The 17379-nt window shown below is 30.0% G+C and overlaps 1 protein-coding gene across 2 annotated transcripts in view; it reads left to right on the top strand.

Moving 5' to 3' along the window:
- Window positions 1–17379, top strand: part of LOC117175701 (histone deacetylase 4) — a 375256-nt gene that overhangs the window by 3784 nt on the left and 354093 nt on the right. For both annotated transcript variants that reach the window (XM_033365457.1, XM_033365456.1), the window contains exon 2: window positions 4006–4129. In XM_033365457.1, the coding sequence (XP_033221348.1) occupies window positions 4093–4129 (37 nt within the window). In that variant the 5' untranslated portion in view covers window positions 4006–4092. The remainder of the gene's footprint in view (window positions 1–4005; window positions 4130–17379) is intronic.

The following is a 17379-nucleotide window of genomic DNA, read 5'->3' as shown; positions in this document are numbered from 1 at the left end:
TGCAACTAGCATAATTTTGTAAAAATCTTATCAATTTACGAAAGCTTTATACTTTTCGGAAAATTTGGTGATAAACTCATATTTAAGAAATTGAAAGTAACTGAATTATTAAGGCATTTGTCATTCATTGAAAGAATTTGCAGTGCAAATTTTGCACTTGTCAGTTTAACTAACCATAATTCGGTTTTATAATTACATCAATTTACGGCGGGAAACATTGTAAACTTTCGCAATCATGAAATCATATATTTTACATTGCTTAATTCTACATTCTTTTACTTAAAATTTTTTCATTTTAAGTCTTCATTTTGAAGTTTAAATTTTAAAATTGAACAATTTGCAAATGCAGTTTTTAAGACTTGAAGAATGATAAATTAAAAGGGATTCAATTTGAAAATTTTAGATAAAAAAGTGTTTTAAGTTGTTCGATTTAAATTGATTTTTTAAACATAATAGTAGTTGGAGTATTAAAAATTGTACAATAATAATTGATTTCAAAAGATGATTCTGAATCTCTTCAAAATTAAAGAATTTACACATTTTAAAGTTGAAGTTTGAACATTTTTAATTTGAAAGCCTTATATAAACTATTTTAAAATAATTTTAAATTAATAGATGCATAATTAACTGCTTTTATTCAAATTCAAAACCTTTTTAATTATCGTTTCACTATACAATTTCCGAGTGCTAAATTTAAACTATGCATGTTATAATTTTAATTGTCCCGTTTTTTAAATTTGTAATTTTTAAGAGAAAGCGTTGTATTTTAATGTATGAATAAGAATTAAACAATTCATTATTTGAAACGACTTAATATTAAAATAACTCAATGTAAAAGGATTTATGTATAAAAAAGTTTGAATTTCACAATTATATTTTAAAAGAAAGGCAAGAAATTTTGGTATTTAATCTGGTTCCTAATTAGAAGAGAAACTTTTTTGTTTTATACATTTTTATTGAGTTCAAGGCCATCAAGTGTTGTATAGATTTAACATTTTTATTGATTTTGAAACGAGGAAATTTAATTTGTTTATTTTTTTTAAATTGGCAGAGGGGACACTATATTTTAAAATTTTTGTTCGAACTGGAAAGGTGGAGATTTGGATGTTCAGTATTTATTGTATTGGAAGAAGGGTAAGTTTTTATTTTTAACGTTTTTACTGACTTGGAAAGGACGAAATTTTGGTTTTCAAATTTTTTTCTTAAGGGCAATTTTTTATTTTTAAGATTTTTATTGAGTTGAAAGGTACACAATATTGTCTATTAATTTTCTTTCTCAATTGAAAGAGTATTTTTTCTTTTTAGAATTTTTATTCAGTTGAAAGGTGAAACTTTTTATTTTCTATCTCGTTATCAACTTTTCTAGACAAAAAAATGCTCATCTTTTTTTTTACATTTTTATATGAGGGAAATAGAAGAACTTTTACTTATCAGAAGAGGCCAATTTTTTATTTTAAACATTTTGATTGAATGGACGGGGGAGAAATTTTAGTATTTTTAATATTCAGTTAAAGAGTTGGAAATTTTAATTTTCAGTTTTATACCTAATTGAAAATGATGGCATGAATTTATATTTTTAACCAATAGTGTTTGAGTGGTTCAATTTATAAAAGTTTAAGATTTTTTATTTTGTAGTTTAATGATATTTAATTTAAGATTGTTTAATTGGGAAATGTTAAATCCTTCTATATAATACGTATAAATTAGTATTGAGCGATTGAATTAAAAGTTTCTGAATTAAAAATGGGTTTAACGTCCATTTTAATAATTTATAATTCAAAAGAGTTCACTTTGAGTGTTGTAATTTGCAGTTCAGTTTTGATTACCCTCAATGAAAAAATTTCAGTTTTAAGAGTTCGGAAGTTTGATTAAAACGGCCAGCCTATTAGAGCATTCCTACTTTTGGTAATCAGATCAAATACTTATATTATTGAATGGTATTAGGGTTTCAATAAATCAAGTTAACGATTTTCGTTTTTGCCACTCGTTCAATCTCTTTACTTAATGCAGAGGAAAAATATATTTATGTGACAACTGTGGACTTCCTCTTCTTATCTTGTTCTAAATGGATCCCTGGTGCTTCATCGGGAAGCTTCAAAACGTGTTTTCTCTTTTCTATATAAATATTGAGTACATCAGTACATCCCAATGATGAAAAATTATTTTTAAATCCAGATTTAAATTGCATCTAATTCCCCTCTAAAATTTAAAAAATCCCCAAAGCATCTAAATTCAGAATTTGGACTACATTTTTGCCGTTTTCCCTCTTCTTTGTAGGAAATTCCGACTCATTAATAAAAATCAAAACATAAATTAAAACGTTAGAAAGCAAGATATTTGAAAGAATTTTAATTTTTTTATCATACCGATTGAAGGCTATCGTCAACATCGAAGAAGTTGCTTACGATTCAATCGAGAAACGAAACCCGGAAGATACATCAATTCTATCCTAATTGCAAATCAAAAACATCTTCGTAGAGATAACAGATTTCACAGGTCAAAACGACCTAAAAATAGGGGACATAAGGAGAGTTTTTACGAAAATAGGGGAATAAATTCGACAAGATATTCAAAACTTGACTCACTGAACATTTTTACTAAAGTTGTCGAATAGAACTACTCTTTACTTTTAAAATGCACTTTCGATGTAATTTTTTGAGCTGAAACCGAATCCGACCTCAGAATTTGCCTAGCACGCAAAGTTCGTGAGATAAACGGGGTAAAAGGCACTTAGAAAAGTGCAAAAATTAAAATTGCCGTATCTTTCGGAAAAAAAATCCAATCCGGACGATCGAGAGTGCATTTTGAAGGTGAAGATTAGTACTATTCGACAACATTAGTAAAAATATGTTGGGATTTTTATGCTGTTGCTATAAAGTACCCAAATTGGCCATTTTTGTCCCCTTTTAGCCCGTTTTTCTCAAAAACTTGACGTGCTAAGCAAATTCTGAGGTCAGATTCGGTTTCAGCGCAAAAAATTACATGGAAAACTACTACCCTATTAAAAAAAAAATCTTATAGGGCTGTGTCATTCTATGGCTTGATTTTACACGGTAGCAAACGCTTTAAAAAAAATATTATCTTCATAATTTTATTTTCATGAAAAATAATGTTTTAATTACTGCTTTAATACACTATAATTCTTTTATAGCTAATATTTAAACATGTCCTCAAACTCTAAGAGGTTTCAACCGATACAAATACAATAAAAACAAATTTAAAAATCAAATGAAAAAAAGAAGTGGTAGGTTTTTTAAATAGTCATTTCTGTGTGTTTTCAAATTATTTCTGTCTAGCTTACTCAGAAAAATAATTTGAGTTATTTATGGTTCTGTACTGAAAAGAATAGACTAGAAAACAATGATTGAGAATAAGGAATAAAAATCTAGCAACAGATGATAAAAATTCAAAAAGAAGGCATTTTTAATTTCTGTTGTTCATCTATTTTTCAATCTTTTATTTTCTTGAATTTTTGCCTGATGTATTTTCATCAGTAGAAAGGTTAAAGTGTTACACAGATTTTTTAAAGTTGACTAAAAAATGGTTTTAATACAAAAATGTCAACAAAACTTGCTAAAGAACACGCACTTCTGTTAAAACGTACTTTCTTAAAATATTCAAAAGACGTCCATATGATATAAACAGTTTTAATAATAAATGAAATATCCTCTTTCGGAAAAAGATTATCTTTTTTACCTACAATTGAACTACTTAACTGATGTGACCACTGAAATCGTCTTATTAATATTTTTACAATGTTTTCCAAAAAAGTTAATTCTTCGAATATTTTTTGAGATTTGATTCACCACTCTGTTTATCTAAGGCCTCTTCCCAATGGTTATGTAGCTTGGAAGCAGGCTTCATCAATATATGTGGCCTTGATAATAAGGGGTTTGAGATTGTGAACCCTTTTGACAAGCGGGGTGCAAGTGGTTATGAGATCCTTTGCCCTTTTAAGTTATTTTCATTATTATGGTGTATTGAAATAACTCTGACGTTTTATAGGGGCCGAGGTCACATGTGAAGTATACGGAAGGGTGTGGGTGCGAAGGGGTTGTAAATGCAGTGCATAGGGAAGTACGAGGTACCAGGATGTCCAGCGATCGCCCACCGACCACTACAGTTAAAGGTAATCTACTTATACACATTTTCTAATCCTATAAAAAACTAAGCTTCACAGACACAATTTTTTCGACGTTTATCGTTGAAATTAAGCAGCTCTTGGCTTGGTTATTTTCGGATGAGTGCCGTCGTACTAGTTTGGAATGTATTTATCAGCTTTAAATACAAAATTGTAACCCTTCCTTCACTCTCAAACTGATACTAATAAAAACCGTATACTTTTACCACATCAGGCATTCATAAATCCTTTAAAAGTTAGAAGAATATTCGTCCTTCAATTTTTCACGAGTTTTCAAACGAGTCAAATGACACAAATAAAAAAAGTTGGCTCTAAATGTATAAAAGTTAATTATGAAAAGAATAATTAATTTTTTTAAACCTTCAGTTTTGAAAACATATCTTAATAGGAAAAAAGCAATTGCAATATAAAGCTGACAGATGAACTGGATTTCTCTGGTCAATAGAGAACAACTTGTAATAAGTCAATAGAAGCTATGGACTCTTAAAGAGGTCACCAACCTTTCAGATATTTAGCATTTTCAATTACGTAAGTCACATTTCTTCAAGAGCATAATTTAAGATATAATATCAAATAATGGTTGGGGGGGATTGCAATTAATAATACTAATAATATCTTTCATTAAAAATTTGAATTATAATTTAGTACCTATCCCCCAGGAACCAACGTATACCTTGGAAATCCTTTTTCATATGCGACTTTCGCCTGCTTTCACTAATTTTATCAATGAAATGGAACATTTAAAAAATGCCTTTCTACAGAAAAAACAAGAAAGTTGTAGAGTATAGATGCTCGTGTAGACTGTTGTTTGTAGAAACAAAATTTTGGTAATTGAAAATAATAATATGAAAAAAAGTAGCGTGTATTAGGACCCTATATTACTGAGTTTTACATGTTAACAAACTGCATAATATTATTAAAAAATTTTATCTTCACAATTTTGTTATTTTGGTGAATAATAATTTGCTTAAAATTCTTTTTCACATTATAACATTTCTTTAGCTGACATTGAAAAAAAGTGTTGAATATTTCGGAGTTTTCAACTAACCCAGGCGGAAATATTATATATAGTTTATATATAGTGTGAAGTATTATATATAATATTTATTTGTTTTATACATTTAATATGCACGAAGAAAAATAAATGTTAGCACAGACTATCTAGATATTAATAGGAAATATCTTAGCGATTTAACTATGGGACAGAAATCTAGATACTGAAGTAGAGCATCCGTAGATATTAAAAAGAAGATTTTAACTTACAACATCCTAGACATTAAAGGGCAGAATCTAAGATATTCAAGAAATATTTTTTAATTGTTCAAAAATTACCTGTAAAGCATGCCATTTTCTATAAAATGTAAAGAATGATAATCATTCGACTTTTTGCATAATTATGCGATTTTTGTGTTAAACAGATAACACACTGTTCAAGACTAATATGAAAGATGCCTCTAGCTGAGTCCTCATTTTCTTGAGAAAATTATAACATTTCCAAAAATATTTAATTCATTTTCCACCAAAACTTATAGTACAATAGATATCCGAAAAAACGCAATACACACGATGAAAGCTCGAGATACAGACAAAGCGGGATTAAAATCTGTTGTCGCCACGCCACATGTCAGCGACCTTGCTCCGATAAAATTTAGCTTTTTTAATATCTTAGATATTAACTGTTAATATCACACATTTTATACTTTCAGTATAAACAGATATTACCCTTCAATATTTTGTATGTTGAATAGAAGATATTAGATATTATGCCGTAATTTCTATATATTATGGTTAAATATCAAAGTTTTTAATATTTGCTTTTCAATATCTTTTTTTCTCCGTGTATAAAACAAATGAATAATATATATAAAACTTCACACTATGTATAAACTACACATAATTTTTCCGCCTAGGAATAAAAATACAAAAAAAAACAATGTCTTTGTGAAACCGATTTCCTGTGTGATACGGCAACATGATCTAAAATTGTAAAAAAATGGTGAATCTTCTTTAAAATAATATTTTTTTAAATTTAAGCTTCTAATTTCCGACGACAAATTCTACATTATTATGCCAATCTTCTATGTAAAACAACAAAGTATCCTAAAATTGTTTAAAAATTATTAATCTTCTTTGGAAAAAAATGTTAATTTACGACGAAAAACAATAACACAATCCGAAATTATTTAAGCTTCTACATTTCATTATTCTAAACAAACATCATTGCAGTTAAATGTAATGTTTATTTTTATTTAAAAATAAAAAATTCTGGTAAAAAATACCAATATAATTGCATTAAATGGTAGATTGTAAATATTATTTATAATCTAATGATAATTTATAAAAAATACCAATAATTTTCGATATAAAAAATTAATATAATCGAAAATTGTTGAAAAATGACAAAATCATGTTAAAATTACACTCCAACTTGATTTTGTGAACGGTATTGGTTATGGCCTGGGGCAGAAACCTAGGCACTTCGACCTTAAACATCAGGGACGTCTTAATGATTTCTGTTGCTCTTGGACGAATGACGTAACCTGATGCAACTAACGCGCGGAGAGTGCGGCTCTCAAGCCATTTGTCGGGCTCCACTCTGCAGCCCCTCCCACGCTCCCTGCATCAAAAAAACACCGTGGCATCATTTCTCGGAATGCACAAATTTAGTTTGCTGAAATCTAAGCTCGAGTGTATAATGACTTGTCTGAATATATACAAATTTTTTTATGTAAAACACTGTCACCTAAATATGTTAAATCATGAATGTTTATGGGAATCTAATGATTTTTTAATACAAATTTCAATTTCCATTGAAAAACACAACGCAATTCGAAATTGTTCAAGCCTATACATTTTATTATTTTAAACGATTTTTTGTTTAAAAATACGAAAATTATTTTTCAAATATCAACTAACAAAACTGAAAAATCTAAACTGTTTTGATAATTTAATCATTGAAATATAATAATTTTTTATTCAAAATACCCATTTCTAGTGTCAAACACTATAGTAACCTAAAATTGTTTATGATCTTTCTTTTTTGTAGATTTAATCCTCCTCAATATTTTCAGCATCTTTAAATTTGTCAGGCAGATTTGTTAATATTAACATTTTTCCCTATATTTTATACCTTTTTCTGTATATAATAATGATTTTGAGAGAAATTCTGCATATGTTGCCACTCTCATTTATTATATTTTTGCCTCGATTTTCGCGTCGTTCAGGACAAAAATTACTGCGCAGTGTGATGCTGAGCTATGAGCTTGGCCACATCGACGTGTACATTACAATAGGCGCGCATTAAATAATGCAACTGGTACGCGTAATGAGGCGGTTGATGAGCATGAGAAGCCAGGATGAGGAGGTTGAAGAGGTTGAGTCAGTAGGTAGTGGGTGAAGTTGGAGGATTTGAGTAGATGTGCGCCGACTAGACTTATATTTTTAGAGTCCGCGTTTTGTAACGAGCGATATAAACTACGCATAATGGCTGATGCTGGTCACGAAAACGACAAGAACAAAAAAGCTGACTCAATGAAGAGAGTGGGAGGGAAACCCTCTCTTGTTGAAACAGAAATAGATCAGCGGTCTCGACCACCAGAGGAATCAGAACAATGATACAATGAAAAATACACATTCTACTATTATAGTGTACTATTCACCACATAATTTTCGGTTATATCCACTGTTGTGTAAGTTACTTTTTTTTTAGACACTAGTTACAGTTACGTTACTCAACAAAAAAAGGTAGCTATTTACAGTTAGGTTACTCAGCGAAATAGGGTAACTAGTTGCAGTTACAGTGCAGATGATAATTCTTAAAAACATAGTTTAAAAATAAGCAGGCATTAGCTAAAGTAAGACTTTCCAATCACATTTTGGAAGCAAACAGTTGTATTTTAAACAAAAAAATATGACATTTTTTTACCAGAAGAAGAAATTAACTTTTAAGCTAAAAGAACTAATTTTCTACAGAAAAGTTACTTTTCATACAAATTTGGACTTTCTTCCAAAATATTTAAATTTTCAATAAAATAAATGAATTTTCAACCAAATGAATGAAATTTCAAATCAAAACATTAATTTCCAACAAAAAAAGTTAATTTTCAACAAAATAGTTGAATTTTCTACCATTTTTCATCCAAAAAGAAGAATCTCCAAAAAAACTGAAATTTCTAACAAAAAAGTTAATTCTCAACCAAATTTGGACTTTCTAACAAAATAGTTTAATTTTTAATAAAACACCTTAATTTTCAACCAAATAGGTGAGTTTTTAACCATTTTTTAACCTAAAAGCCAACTTTTCAACAAAAGAGCTAAATTTCTAGCAAAAAAGATCATTTTCAACCAAACGAATTTGAAAGAAAATAGTTCATCTACCAGCTAAATAAATTTCTAAATAGAATTATGAATCTGTAACCAAACAACTGAACTTTTAACGAAGTAGATCAACTTTCAGCCAACTAGTTACATTTTAATAAAAAATTCTACCAAAAGAGTTGAGTTTTCGACGAAACAAAATATATTTTTTCATCAAAAGAGATACATTTTCAAACGAAAACACCGCATTTTGAACCCAAAAAGAAAAAACATGTCTACTAATAGACCGTGGGCCACAACGTAAATGGCAACGTGATACGTATAAGGCCAATTTTCACCTGAGATGTTCGTCTGATGATGAGGAACGTAAAAATGGGTGCCTGGCAACTGTGAGTGGATGCGTTTACCGGTGGCGACCTGACAGAGGTGCGAATTTTTGACAGTTAACTAACGTGACTCGGATAAGTTTGAAAATTGGTGTACATGTAGGGGCTGACATTAGAAATAGTACCTGCGCATTGCCAGGCACTTACCTGGATACAAAAGTGTTGCCAGTTGGCTTCAAAGTCGCCGGACATTCAGGTGAAATTTCTTGGAATTGATTTTACAGGAAAAAGTTTGAAACAAAAGTTGGCTAACTCCCAGAGATGCATATTTTCACTATTATACCATTTTTTGATCAAATTAATATATTTTGAGAAAACTTCGATTAAAGGAATACCGTAACAATAAAAAGCCGTTTTTCTTGACAACAAGTCCTTTTTTCGAAAATTATTAGAGGACAAAAGGTACTCTATTCAAGGTATACTCCAAGATGAATACGAAGTATTTTATCAAAACGTTATTATTTACCAAGTTATTCGCATTTTGCCTTCTTTTTCCCGTTTTGTTCTATCACCTAGTGTATCTTTAGCAATTTAACAGAAGTTGTGCTTAAAATTATTACACGAATAGTGTAAGTCTTGTGCAATGAATTGGCTGTAAATAATCATAATCAGTTGTAATATGATGGTGAATATGATTATAAAAATTAAACAAAAAACTCGCTTTACTTTACAATATACATTATTTATTGTTGTTAAACTTTATATTTTGTCGTCGAGATACGTTCGATCTTTATTACCGTGACGAATGTCAAGTTTCCCTGACCCAGCGTGGGGTCGTCTCATATTTTTCGATTGTCATTGGTGTAGGCCAGCGATTCCCAAACTTTTTATGCACTTTCTGGGGAGCGGCAGGGGCCCCACCCTCAAATTTTTTCACAATACTGGAACCCAAGTGAGACACTGGACGCTAGTCGTTCGTGCTCGGTTGCTTGCTTCGCTGACCTTTTCGTTGTTAGAGAATTAGAGCCGGTTGAGAAAAATGAAAAGTTGGTTAAATATTGATCAATAGAATTTTAATAAGTTCCGTTAGATTTCTTAGATTATCAAATAAACGTTAAAAAAAGGTAGAAGAAGATCGGATAATAACTTCAAGAGTTATCGCACTTTTGTTGCATTCACAAGATTTGTAAATATTTCATTTATTAGTTCGGATATTAACCGATTTTCAAAAACTTTGTTTTCATTTTCTTTAAATTATATCACGAAATTCATCCAGCCAATTAAAATTAAATTGAGCTAAGTTTTTATAATTTCAGTTATTGCAAGTTCATAACAATGAAAGGGTCATTCGTGGTAGGTACACGAAAGTCGAGGAAAGTAGCCTTCTGCTCGCAGCGGGGAGTCTGCCTCGGAGCCTGCCTAGCTGCCCGGTCCGGGGTGGCATCCCCCTGCCGGAGGCAGCCTCATCGGCCGGCGGCTCTAGTTTGGGATTCGCTGGTGTAGGCATTACAAATTCTTCGTGGTGCATTTTTAATGCAGTTCTATACTCGGAAAAATTCACCACGAAGAATTTGTAATGCCTACGCCCTACACCAATGACGATCGAAAAATATGAGACGACCCCACGGCGACAAAATCTAAAGTTTAACAATATTAAATAATGAACATTTTAATGAGAAGCTGAGATCGTGACACTGATTATGATTATTTATAGCAGAATAAGTTATTGTTTTAACTGAAAGTGGCTGACGCCAATTCTTTGCACAAGGCTTACTCTATTCGTGTACTAATTTTGAGCACAACTTCTGTTAAATTGCTGGAGTTACACTAGGTGATAGAAAAAACGGGAAAAAGAAGGGCAAATGCGAATAACTTGGTAAATATTAACATTTTGATAAAATACTTTGCATTAATCTTGGAGTATACCTGTAATAGAGTACCTTTTGTCTTCTAATAATTTTCGAAAAAATGACTTGTTGTCAAGAAAAACGGCTTTTTATTGTTTTATTTATTGTTATCAATTTTATCAAAAAATGGTATAACAATGAAAATATGAGTTCACGGTCTATAAGTTGTTGATTTTTCAAACCAAAAAGAGGAATTTTCAACAAAAAAGTTGGATTTTTAAACCGAATATATGAATTTTTAACAAACTACATGAATTTTTAACGGCATGAAAAGCGCAATGACAGTCAGTGTTCTGTATTCCATATACTCGATAAAACGTATTAAGTTGGAAGAATGAACAATAGATTCCTTTCCGTTTTGGATTCTCTCGACCTGTTGATTGTTTTAAGCATATTCTGATAGGTATCTCTCAAATATCTAAAATATTTTTCTCCTAAATAAATATAATTTTTTTTCAACACATAACTCAGTATATTATAAATTAACTGCATTTCAATGATTTATTTTTTAGAGATATCAAACTTTTTGAGTGAATTTTTATTATCTGAATGTTTTAAAATGTATCATGAAAAAAATCTGATACATTTGAGAACATTCTGTTCATTGAAAGTTTTTTCTCAAATTCACAACTGTATACATTCAAAATTGTCTTTATTAAAACAAAGAAAATTTGCATAGCTTTCGCATAGTTACTTCCAAGGAGAATTAAACATTCCCAGCATACTATAGGAACAGCAGGGAATTTTTCAGAAAATTTCAAAATTATGGTTAGATTAAAAATAAGTAAATGATCATACCTCAAATTCACAACAGCACCTTGAACTTTGATTTTATTACATGGTTTTACATTTTTCTAGGGATTCCTTGGTTACTTTTCTTATTTTTTTGCTTCTTTAATTCTCTTTTTACACCTAAATTTTCGTGCCCCTCCGCCTTTAGAATAGTCCTGATGGCCGCAAAACTACCCCTGCAACCCTTGGAATTGGCACCCCTAAACTCTCTTCTCATTCCCTTTTAATTGCATTTTTTCCATTCCTAATTTAGTCCCATCAAGTATCTTCTTCTTGTCTTGGATCACGTCTTCGATTTTTAATATCCTTTGCGAAAAGTGCCTAATATGACAAAAGAACGTGATGCTATTGACTTGGTGAAAGAAGAGCTTTTTTTAGCGCGAATTCGAGAGGAAGAAACCCTAACTAAATTCAATATACTACGTGATTTCTGAAGAGCACGTGGCAAAAAAAAACTAACTAAAAATGCTGAAAACCGTTGACAACTACAACAAAAGTCATAAATGTAGTCGTTGGAACTGCAAAGTTTTTAGCTAATTTGAACTACTTCAGGCTAAAAATTATCTTAGGGAGTTTCTCCAGAAAACCCTTAAGATAATTGTGTTTTCATGAAATCTTTAGGGGTCATACAATAATTATGTAAAAAGATATGGGGGGAGAGGTTGGGCTTTGGGTGAAATATTACTATTTCTGGTGAATTATAAAAGTAATTCAACCCTTATCCGCGTACTCGCTTCGTTCGCAAGTTTGAGCGCGCCTAGGGCGCGCGACTGTTTGTTCACGCGCTTCGCGCTCGGTAATATATTTATCTTTTGTATCTCGCCCACTTTTTTGCGCAGGACTTTGAAAATTAAAGGTCAACAAATCGACCACTGTAAGTTGGTGATTGTAAATTCTCTTTTGTTAACGCTCCGTCAGCTTTAACGAAGAATTTTTTATTCTCAGCTACCATAAAAAATCTATCATTTTCATAAATTTATGTTATTACAATTCATAATTGGTATTGGTTTTCAAACATATGTATTTCATTATCCTGTTTTTAAAATGTTTTAAAAAATGCGCACAACATAAAAAAACAATTCTGTTATTAAACTTTTTAATGCAATTTGTGTCGTTTTTCCATAAATTTAATTTGTTTGTTTTAAATGTTATATTTTACGATTTCAATCAAAAATACGAATCATAGCATAAAGTGGCTCGAAGAAAATTTGAAGATATAATTTAGGCGACAAATTTTATTAGTTAAAATGTTATTGTAGCTTTTGTCGTTTTTTCAATTAAAGTTTTTCATTTTGAATGTATTCTTATAACAAAAGTTTATTACAAATTTGTAGATCTTTTTATAATGCAAATTTTTTAAAATTTACATGTGTGTTTTTGTACCGTGCATCATTTTTCAAAAATTTGATTTTTTTATTGTCAATGTTATTTTTTACGAGTAAAACAAAAACTACGAATTTGATCAAAAAGTGATTCAAAACAAATTTGTAGATCTTTTTTTGGCTGATAAAATTTTTCCTCTTTATTTTTTTCGTAGCTAGTGTCGTTTCTTTAAAAATTTAATTTTTTTTATTTTTAATCCTGCTTTTTACAGATAAATCGAAACTACGCGTCCTGTGAAAAAGTGATTATTAATAAATTTGTAGATCTTTTTTGGATACACAATTTTTATTCATTCATTTTTTATCGTCTCATGCATAGTTTGACCGAAAAATGGAATTTTTTATTATTTTTTGTGCCGTCAAAGTTTGAAATTTCAATTTCTCGAATAAGTTAAAAAAGTTGTTATGATAATCTTGTAGGGCCTTCAAAAAGTAACGTTTTTCTTTTTTGACTTTTTTTATATCGTGCGTTATTTAGCTTAAAAATTTCATTTTCGTTAATTTTTTTGAATTTTGTAAGTGCTACAATTCTGGTAATTGTTGATTATATGAAAAAAGTCATGAGGATAAATTGTTCGTCTTTGTGAATACTATGAATATGGATACAGAGAACTTTTGAATATTGAAAAAAGTGGTCTCAAAAATATTCAAAAGGCGCTCTCTTTTTGAGTTTTTATCCAAAATGGCTGGGTAACGAACGTGATCTTTAGTTTGGGATACTAAAAGAGTGTACTAAAGGCCAATCTAATAGATTAATTTTTTCAACAGTTTTCGTGCTCACAGATAAACTGACATACATACAGACAGTCAGACATACAGAAACCTTCGTAAGAACCTGTTTTTCGAATTCAGAGCGTTTCAAAACGTAAAAATTTGACAAAAACTAGGGGAGGGGGTCAAGTTTTAAACAGATCTAATATCTTCTCTGATATGAATGTAATTTTTTTTTACAAAAATAAAAAAGAGGAAAGAAAAATGAGAAGGCAACCAACCAAATCCTCTTACTTCTCTTTTTATTTCTTTCGTCTTTTTTTATTCGTATTATTATCAAATCGCAATAAAAAAACATTAGTAAAAAATAATCACCAACGTATTGATAGTACAACGAATAACCGTACAAGAAGTATCGAATTTCGAAAGAAAGTGGTCTCAAAAATTTTCGAAATGCGCTTACTTTATGCGTTTATTCAAAATGGCTTGTTAATGAACGTGATCTGCAGTTTTCGACACTAACAGAGTGTACTAAAGACCAATCTAACAAAATGATTTTTTCAAAAGGTATCGTGTTCACAGACAGACATCCATGCAGACATACATACAGGCATACATACAGACATCTATACATACATACATACAGACATCTATACATACATACATACATACAGGCAGACGAGGCTCTTAGCCAGAAATTCAGGGGGGAGGGGCAAAACGTAGTTATAATTTAGATTTTTTCACGTCTATAATAAAATTTTAAGATTCGCGGAATTTCGGGGGGGGGGGGGGGGGGAATTTTACAAAAGTTTAATACCTTCTCTGATGAGAATGTTAAAAGATGAATTCTGAACAAACAATATAATATTTTAACCAAGAACATATTTTCATTTGAAATAAAAAACAGTTGAATTGAACAAGAAAAGATACATTTCCAACGATGTAGTTAAATCCTGAAACAACAACAAAATTCATTTCCAACCAAGCAGTTGCATTTTTAACCAAAAATATGAACCAGAAAACATGAATTTTCAAGCCAAAATGCTTTCTACAAAGTGGTTGAATTCTCAACGAAATCTGATTAATTTTGAGCGAGAAAATTAAATTTTTAAACAAACAATTAATATATAAAAAATATTAACAAAATATATCAAATTTTAAGCAAATATTAAAAATTTTAAGCTAAAGATGTTCATTTTTTAAACATAAATGGAATAGATAAATTTTCACCATTAAGAATTAATTAAAAAAAAGAGTTTTCTACATTCTACAGTACAGTTGAATTTTCCAGCCAAAAAGGCGAATTTTATACGAAACACTTGAATTTGCAACAAAAACGTTAATTTTCAGCCACACACTTAAATTTTCAACCACACAGTTAAATAAAAATTTCAATCAAATTATTCAATTTTTAGTTAAAGGAATTAATTTTTAACACAAAAAAAAACGAATTTTCTACAAAGTAGTCGAATTTTCAACCTAAAAAGATGAATTTTGAATAAAAAATGTAATTGTTCATATTCCAACCAAAAACAGATTAATTTTTAACCAAATAGTTGCAATTTTAAGCAAAAAATTTATTTTCTGCGAAAAACGGAACTTTTAAAAAAATAATTAAATTTTCAACCAAACAGTTAAATTTTAAACAAAAAAAGACAAATTTGTAACAAATTACATACGTTTCCAACCAAATAGTTAAATTTTCAACTAAAAAGGATAAATTTTTCCTGAAAATGGGATAGTTTCATTTTCATTAAAAAAAGGATTAAATAGTTAATATTTAAAACGATTTGAATTTTAAGTATAGAGGAGTTAAATTAAATAAAAAAAAACGAATTTTCAGGGAAATAGTTTAATTCACCCCTTTCATTAAAGTATACACTCAGCTCCCGATTCTCGACTGGCAGGTATGTTAAGCTGGCACAACACTACAAAGGTATAGAGATGTAACCTATTTCATAATTTAGGGCTCATTTAGGGCTACCTGCCAGAGGTATGTTAAGCTGGCACAACACTATGAAGGTATAGAGATGTAACCCATTTCATAATTTAGGGCTAATTTGGGCCCGTGGTCCTAAATTTTGGGCTCTTTTATTTGTAAAAAAAATAGTGTTTGCTCTAGCTTAACGTTAATCTGGCCGAACATTTCTGTAAAACGTGTTAAAAATGATTTTACGGAAAATTCCTTATACAATAATTTAGGGCTCATTTAGGACTCTGGGAATATGATAATGAAAAATTAGTAAAAATTGTTTAAACAACTCTAGTAAAAATAAAAAACAATTTTCTTCCTTTACCCTATGTTAAGGCTCACTTGGGGCTCCATAAATATGGTATTTGAATTTTACAAAAAATTGTTTAAACAATCATTTTTTAAACAAATTTGCAACAAAAAATATTCTCTTTTCTCCTGCATAATTTCAGGCTCATGTAAGGCTCCTAAAAAATCATCGACCGAAGGTCGCGCGATATTTCCTTTGATGAACAAAACAATAAAACCAATTTTTACTCTTCGCATAATTTAGGGCTCATTGAGGACTAATTTGGGCCCGTAGTCCTAAATTTTGGGCTCCCGTATTTTTTGTAAAACATAGTGTTTGCAATAGCTTAACAGTGAGTTGGTTCAAGATTGCTGTAAAACGTTATAAAAATGATTTTAATGAAAATTCACCTTATAGAATAGTTTAGGGTTCATTAAGGGCTCTGCGAATATGATAATTAAAAATTAAAAAAAAGAACAATTTTTGTTTAAACAAATTTGCGAAAACAAAATATTTTCTTTTCTCCTGCATAATTTTAGACTCATTTAAGGCTCTTGACAAATCAGCGAACGAAGGTCGCGCAATATTTCCTTTTCTCCTTTTTTTTATTTATGGTGTTGTGCCACCTTAACGTTATAAAAAATACATGAAGAAAACAATTAAACCCTTTTTTACTCCTCGCATAATTTTGGGGCTCATTTGAGGCTAATTTCGGCCCGTGGTCCTAAATTTTGGGCTCTTTTATTTTTTGTAAAAAATAGTGTTTGCAATAGCTTAACAATAAGTTGGTTTAAGATTGCTGTAAAACGTTATAAAAATGATTTTACAAAAAATTCACCTTATAGAATAGTTTAGGACTCATTAACCCTTAAACGGCCAAAACGCCACTACCGGTACACTGCTTTTCAACGGCCAATAACTAAGACTATTCAACACTAGAAAAAACTGAGACATATATATTTTTATTGCTTAAGATCTTCTCTTTTCGACGGTGCCAATGAAATTCCTCAAAAAAATTTCTTATTATCCCAAAATGCAGTTTAACCAAAAAAAAAAACGTGATTTTTCGTGTCTATTTTTTTTTGTGAACCATTTTCCAAAGCTTTTCGAGTCTGTAATTAACCTGGAATCTCACTAATCGGTGGAATAAATGTCTAAACTTTGAGAATCCATGGTTCAAAGATCGATTTTTCGTTTTAGTATTTTCAAAATGGCGTCTAAATGGCAACATTTTTGTGAAAACATTCATGAATTTTTTTACAATAAACGATGCGCTTTTCGGAAAAATCATCAAGAATAAAAAATTCTTGTAATCAGCCAAGGAATACGCCTGAATTTTTTCGAAACGTTTTCAGCAAAATTTTGGATTTTGCATATGAACAATTTTTGCAAAATTCAAAATTTGGCTCAAAACGCTCCGGAAAAATTCAGGCGTATTTTTCGGCTGATTACAAGAACTTTTTATTCTTGACAAATTTTCCGAAAAGCGCATATTTTTTCAATAAAAAATTTTCATAATTCTAAGCATCGTGTAAGAGTAAA

This window comes from Belonocnema kinseyi, chromosome 6 (genome assembly GCF_010883055.1).
Source record: "Belonocnema kinseyi isolate 2016_QV_RU_SX_M_011 chromosome 6, B_treatae_v1, whole genome shotgun sequence".
Taxonomy (NCBI): domain Eukaryota; kingdom Metazoa; phylum Arthropoda; class Insecta; order Hymenoptera; family Cynipidae; genus Belonocnema; species Belonocnema kinseyi.
Note: the sequence above shows the minus strand (reverse complement) of the source record. Positions and strands in the feature narration are given on the sequence as shown.